Source organism: Stegostoma tigrinum, chromosome 21 (genome assembly GCF_030684315.1).
Source record: "Stegostoma tigrinum isolate sSteTig4 chromosome 21, sSteTig4.hap1, whole genome shotgun sequence".
In the NCBI taxonomy this organism is placed as follows: domain Eukaryota; kingdom Metazoa; phylum Chordata; class Chondrichthyes; order Orectolobiformes; family Stegostomatidae; genus Stegostoma; species Stegostoma tigrinum.
In genome coordinates this window covers 16,358,458-16,365,396 of record NC_081374.1, presented here as the reverse complement: position 1 = coordinate 16,365,396, position 6,939 = coordinate 16,358,458, and the positions used below count along the sequence as shown (strand labels likewise).

At 40.6% G+C, this 6,939-nt stretch overlaps 1 protein-coding gene across 1 annotated transcript; it reads left to right on the top strand.

Moving 5' to 3' along the window:
- Positions 1 to 3,532: 3,532 nt before the first annotated feature.
- Positions 3,533 to 5,894, top strand: LOC125462815 (protein BTG2-like). Its single transcript, XM_048553226.2, has 2 exons — positions 3,533 to 3,899; positions 4,603 to 5,894. The coding sequence occupies exons 1-2, from the start codon at positions 3,782 to 3,784 to the stop codon at positions 4,932 to 4,934; spliced, it is 450 nt and encodes a 149-aa protein (XP_048409183.1). The 5' UTR covers positions 3,533 to 3,781; the 3' UTR covers positions 4,935 to 5,894.
- Positions 5,895 to 6,939: the final 1,045 nt, after the last annotated feature.

Here is a 6,939-nt window from a genome sequence, read left to right as displayed (position 1 = left end):
AAAATTGCAGAATGTTAAAAGTTGCCAATGATTAGGGTAAAGGGGTTGGGCAGTTCATAGACAGAACTGGAGAAAGGTAAAATCTCAGGAAGGTGTATTGCTAGAGGAGGGGGGTTCATGAGGTGATTTAAATATGAGGATAAGTATGTAAATTTGAAGTATTAGGAGATTGGAAGCTAATTATCTAGTGGGCATGGGAATGACATATGTGGACAGGGCATGGTGCCATAAAGGGTCTTGTTTAAGTTGTTCTCTCTTTCGCGATGCCTCTCTCTCTCCTACCTGCCTGAGGAGGTGGTGTAGACAAAGTGGAATCTAGAGCTCAGGTTAAAGCCTTCAGTAGAAAGATGGGGCTTGGATGAACAAGTGTTGAAGAGCAGGGCACATACTGGCTTAGTATTGGGAAGAAAAACAGGAAGTAAAACTTCTTATGGTGTGAGTTGAATCATGCCAACAAATAATTAATTTCCTGGGCACTACACTTCTGTTGGGAGAGATATATTAAACAGAAGACTGAGCTATTATGAGGGGAATTGAAAGGAAAAATAGGAAGATTATGTTTCAGTTATACACAGTACGAGTGTGACCACATCTGGAGTACTGTGTACAATATCGATCACCTTATTTAAGAATACAAATATGTTGGACGCAGTTCAGAGAAAATTTTCCAGATTAATATCTGGAATGGATGGGTTATGAAGAAAGGTTGACTGGGCCAGGCTTGTGTCTATTGGAGTTTACAAGATATGACTTGATTGAAACATATATGACCCTGAGAGATCCTGATAGGCTGAACTAGAAAGGATTTTTCCTCTTACAGGAGAATGTAGAACCAGGAGTCACTAGTTACAATTAAGAAGTTGCCCATTTAAAATTGGGATGAGGTGAAAAACCTTGTTCACAGTGCATTGTATGAGTTGTCAATCTTCAAACTCTCTCCCTGAAAAGGCAGAGGACGTGGAGTCTTTGAATATTTTAAGGTAGCGATGAATACACTCGTTAAGATAGCAAGTGAAAGTTTATTGAGAATGAACAGGGAGGTAGATTTCCGATTACAATCAGATCAGCCGTGATCTTATTAAATGTTGATGTAGTCTTGAGGGGCTGAATGTCCTCTGCTCGCTCCTTGTGCATACATTTATAGGGCAATGCTAGATTGAGATTAGAATATAGCTCAGGGTAACGGGACAAGACAGTGGCCAGCACTTTTTATTGGATTGCTACTCTATGTCCTAATTTATTCTGCAACTGTTACTTTAAGAGGGTGATGTAATTGTTTTCCTCTCCTTACTGCAATCTTTGTTCTCTCGCGACCCACAACAACCCTCTCTGTCTTGGGTTGAGCTAGACTGTTCAAACCTCAGCCTTCAGTTCAGCTGTGAGCGACTTTTCCAAACCCACATCCATTACATTGCAAAGAGTCTATACTTCCACCTCCACACATGACCTACATTAACATCTACTTTAGAACAATTATTTTCTATTGAAATCCTGATAAGTGCCGTTATCACTCACAGTTTCAATTAATATGAATGACCTTGTTGTAGGCCTCCCCCACCATAAACTTCAACTCATTCTCTCTCACACACACCAAGTACGGCATTACCAGACTTGATGATTAGCTTCATCAATTCTATCCTCCATTGCATTGGGGTAGCATTGAATCAACCCTCCACCAACAACCCTGCACTAAGCGGTAAATGAAAAATTGACATTCTTGCCTTTATCTCTTGCCTTTGTAATCATCTCAAGTCCCAAACAAACTGTGGACATTCCCATCACCACCATGGCCTATTTTTCTCCCTCAATGTCATGCCCATCTTCATATATCTTATAGCCCGTCTTCTGTCTCTTTATCTCACTATTGTACATAATATCTTCAAAGATTATGATCTAATGTTTGGAATTCACTCCCCAAACCTCTCTTTTTGACACCTCTCTTTCGTTTAAGAACCTTCTTGAAACCCATTTTTCTAATGAAAGCATAATCTCCCCATTGATTCAGTGGTCATTCATCCCGGTCTCTGAAGTTTATGGATACCTTTGGTTTTGAAGTTATAATACAAGTCTAAGTCACAGAAACATAAATTGCCGGAAAAGCTCAGCAAGTCTGGCAGCATCTGTGAAGAGAAATCACAATTAATGTTTCAGGTCAGGTGATCCTTCCTCAGAACTCTGAACAGGTGCAAGTTCTTGTTCTTACTATTTATTCCCCAGCCACTGCTTAGATGCTACTATTTGACTCAGTTATGTCTCCTGTTATTTCTTGGCTACTTTAACTAATCCATTTGCTAACTATACTGCTGCAATTGCCTGTCAATTGTTGTAATTTGACAAATTAGTATTTACATTCTCCATTTGCAACAGCCTATATTTACATAGAAGCTGCTGGCAGAGGGAAATGTCACAACGTATTCCATGCAATTCAAAATCAGACAAAGAATATGTCACTGGGGCAAGAAAGGGATTTTAGTAGCCATGTCTAAAAGCTCATTCAAAGACCTAGGTTTTAAGGAAGTATTTAAAAGAGGGCAAGAAGTTATAAAGAAAATGACTTATAAGACAGGAATCTCAGGATTTCGGACCCACATAGCTGAAAGCATGGCTACCAACGGTGGACTTAAAGGAATGAAAGAACTGTAAGAAACCAGAGATGAAGGAACAAAGGCTTGTTGAGGGCTGTGGGGCTGAAGGAGCAATTGGAAGAATGAGGCCTGGAAGAACTTGAATATTGGGAAGACAATTTTAAAGGAGGTAATGGGCTGTAGCCAGCGAAAAAGATTAAATCAATGGGTGAGGAAGCCATTCACCGGAGAAAATGCGTATGTTTAGACAGGTTTCAGTTTTTAAATTTTTAATTGCACGAAACTGAGAGTCATCCAGGGCTGACAAACAAACTGACAACAGACTGCAGAGAAATCCAAAGTGCGAGTCACAAGCATACACAATCCCTGTCACCGTGCCTGTTACGTCCCAGTAACTGTACAGACCATTAGAGATCCCTGTCACTACTTCCTGTCATGTCCCAGTGACACTTCAGTCCATTACTGATCCCTCTCACTCTCCTTATTTCCAGTTACTGACAATTGTTGATCCCTGTCACTTCTCCCTGTTATTTCCCAGGAACTCTAAATTCTGCGACTGATCCCTCTCGCTCTCCTTGTTATTTCCAGTTACTGACAATTGTTGATCCCTCTCACTTCTCCCTGTTATTTCCCAGGAACTCTAGATTCTATTACTGATGCCTCTCACTTCTCCCTGTTATTTCCCAGTTGCTATAATCAGACTATTCGCACACACGTCATCTCGAACGTCAATTCTTCCATTTTCGACTGTGTCCTCTCCATTGGCCGAGGCCCTCCGTGTCGTCACAAACGCCTATCTTCCAATGGAAATGCCACGTTCATGTTTCCCTCACCCCATTGGTTAGACGCTTGACGTTCCCCAATTCGGATTGGATGAGTGTGTCATCCATCAGCCAGTGGCTCTGGGCTACGACATGTTCCATTGTTGGGCACAGCCCTTTAAATGAGAGCGGCAGCGAAGCAGAGGGACCAGATTCGCATAGAGTCATCTAAGTGAGGTGTTATTAAGTAGATACACTGGGAGCTCCCGGAGCGCAGCGAGCTATTCGCACTGTCTCCAGGGCTTTTTGCAGAATTGCACTCCTTGAGCCTCCGTGTCTTTGTTCCTCTTTTATTTTTGTTGTTTCGTTGATAAAGTCGCCCTGTCTGGCGCTGGTTCCGAGTCGAGCCTTTTGTAGTTTTCAGGCGGATTGGTTATGACTATGGAGATCGCGGCTGCTGTGGGTTTTGTCAGCAGACTCCTGCGCAACACGGGCGTAGTGAGCCCAGGTCAGCTACAAATATTCAGCCACTCACTACAGGACGCCTTGGCAGGTGAGTAAAGGGCAGACGGGGGTAGCTGCTGTTGGTAAGGGAATTGAGCGCAATTTTGTGTAAAAAGAGGGAGGGAGGGAGGGGGGGGGGGGGGAGAACGCATTTTGTCAAGACACGTAGAAATTGTCCCCCGAAGGTTTCACAAGATACCCTCAGTTTTACACAGGATTACCCCAGTGTAAGAATCACTAAAGCGCGGTGGTCGCAAACCTTCCTCCTCGCCGCCACTTCTAAGCTTCTGCAGAATCCAGAATGTTGTTTTCTTTGTGCTCTTTCAGCTCGGGCTCTGCCAAAAGAAACTCGCCGTTCAACGCCTCCAGCTGTGGCGCAGAAGTTTTTTTTGTTTGTCTTTAAACCTTTTTCTTTCACTGCAAGTGCATTAAACTCTGTTACCCGTGGAACGATGAACTTTGTCTCAAAATTGAAGTATTGTGCTTTGAATGTGAGTTTTGACTCCAACACAAACTTATAACGAAATCAGTGACTGCTTAAGAGCAAAAACTTTCTTCCTTCTGAAGGGAAAAGTACATTGCTTGCCAAAGTTAATTACTGCACTGGTTATTTTGTTCTGGACTAAATGCCATGATTTCTCTTTTGCCATCTCAAATTCATCTTTGAGCCAATGTTTTGACTTACTGTTTGTTTGACTGCATGTTGCTGCAAACTTACTAATCTTGGGTGTATCCATCTTGTCTCTTTTCAGAGCACTACAGGCATCATTGGTTTCCAGACAAACCATGCAAAGGCTCAGGTTACCGGTGTATCCGAATAAACCATAAAATGGACCCCCTGATTGGAAAAGCTGCCAACAGAATAGGGCTCAGCAGCCAGCAGCTGTTCAGACTCCTTCCCAGTGAGCTGACTCTATGGGTTGACCCCTATGAGGTTTCCTACCGCATAGGTGAAGATGGTTCCATTTGTGTCCTGTATGAAGCACCGCCAGCCAATAACCTGGGGATGTTGACCTGTAAAAACGAGCTGATCATGGGCAGAACCAGCCCTTCCAAAAACTACTGGATGGCAGTTTCAAGCTGAAAGGCACTTTACTGCAACTGAGCAATATATATACCTTAAGTGGAGTTTTTTCTCTAATGTGGCTTTTAGTTTAAAAAAAACTTGGCCCTTTATGGGTTCCTTTTTTAAAAACATCAGCCTAAACAAGTGTATTTTAAACTATATAATTTAGTTGTCTGGATGGGGAATTTCCAAAGGAGCATCACCTGGGATGTAATCCTCTGATGAAATTATTCCAAATTTGTAATAGTTTCATGAGTGGGTTGTGCAGAGAAAGTAACCAAAACTACTTTAGCTGAATAAATTTGTATTCTTTATGTTGAGGATAGAATTTTATTCACTCATCACATGGTTGGTGCCTAATCAATGTTTTTATATTTTGAAACTCTAACGTTGAGCGTTGGAAACAACTAAAAGCACTGAAAATGAAGAACACTTTAAAGATTTCTGACAAAGGATTACAACCATGATATATTTTGATCACAAGACAAAAGTAAGCTGTTTTGAATCTTTGAAAAAAATTTAATGTCAACATTGCTGGCTTAGAAGTCTGTATGACATTGTCTGCTTCTCCCTCAAAGCAGAACATGAAATCAGACTTGTAAAAGCTTTTTGTTCTAGCTTTTTGACTTGTGTAACTCAGTATTGACCTAAAAGGTGAAATACACTTTTTACATATCTCATGTTTTAAGGGACACTGCCTTTTGGATTAAGCTGTGAATTGATTCCTGTAGCTTATTGTAAAACTGACAATTTTTTTGTAACTCTGCAAAACCCCTTCAAGCGCTGGGGGAAAATCACTTTTGGTAGCATATTGTGCAAATCTAGATAGTTTTGTCTGTACATAGTCTCTTTTTTGACAGTCTGTAAGCTATGTGAATCTCAACTGTTGTACATTTTTCTTAAATATTGTACAGCTGTATTGAAGAAACTGTACAGTTTTCTATTAAGTTTTAATTAAAGCATACTTTTCAATGGAAAGTAATCTCAGTTTCATTGAGGGTGGTGACCTCAAGTGCTCAATGAGGAAGTATGAATTCTGGAAATATCATGTAGGTGTTTAGGGGGAAATTAGTTTTGGGTGTAAAAACAGCCACATCCTTATAGCAGCCAAGGGTGTTTATAGTACACCAACACTGTTTCAGTGCAACGCTCTTCTGCAACACTTTTTTTGCAACACTTTTTTGCATGACATGTGGTGGATCTGGCATTCAGACAATCTCCACTCTGCCTTTTTTAATCACAGATTGCATTGTCCCATTTGTTTCACTTTTTTCTGACCTCACAAATGGTGATTTCAAAACCCACAATCTGACACTTTGTTTATTTTCTGCCTCTGTTTTTATTGCTTACCTACATGTCTGAAGTTTTTTTAAGCCATTTAAAAACAAATAGCTGCAAAAGTTCAGATGCTGTGGTGGCATCTGTAGAGAAGAAATTAACAACTATTTTTGGATTGAGTGACCCTTCAACTTGCTCCTAGTTTTGAACAGTTGAGTGAGTAGTCCCTTAGCAAGGGACTACGGGCCAAGAATACTTTTTTGGTTTTTAAGAATCTGTTGACCTATCTGATCTAACTACCTCTCTGCTTTGTGTGAAGCACTTTTTGTTTTTGGTCACTCTTTATGATGTCCTAAAACAATTGAACAAAATGTTTTATGTGCATTCCTTTCCTGCTGCTTGTAAAGCATGTCAATGTCATCCTCAAGTTTGAAGGAGTGTTTTTATTTTGTTGCTACTTCCCATAGCACTTAAGATGGGGAAGTAATGACTGAAGGATGTAGGCATGCACAAGATGCTGTGACCAGTCTGTGCCAAAATTACACTAAATCAGTGAGACAAGTGTTAGCAATTGACAATTCATCCTTTCAAAGTGAAGATTGAAACTAGTCAAATGTGGAAGTAATAACTAACCAGGTGTGAGGTGAGTTCAGTTGAATGAAGCAAAAGTTGACTAAATACAAAACATAACTCCATAAGATGAATTTTGTTTGGAAACAAAATAATTAGCTTAAAGCCACCCACA

Coding starts and splice junctions, on each gene's coding strand:
- LOC125462815 (XM_048553226.2), top strand. CDS start 3,782: ATGACTATGGAGATCGCGGCTGCTGTGGGTTTTGTCAGCAGACTCCTG. Junction 3,900..4,602: donor ACTACAGGACGCCTTGGCAG/GTGAGTAAAGGG, acceptor GTCTCTTTTCAG/AGCACTACAGGCATCATTGG.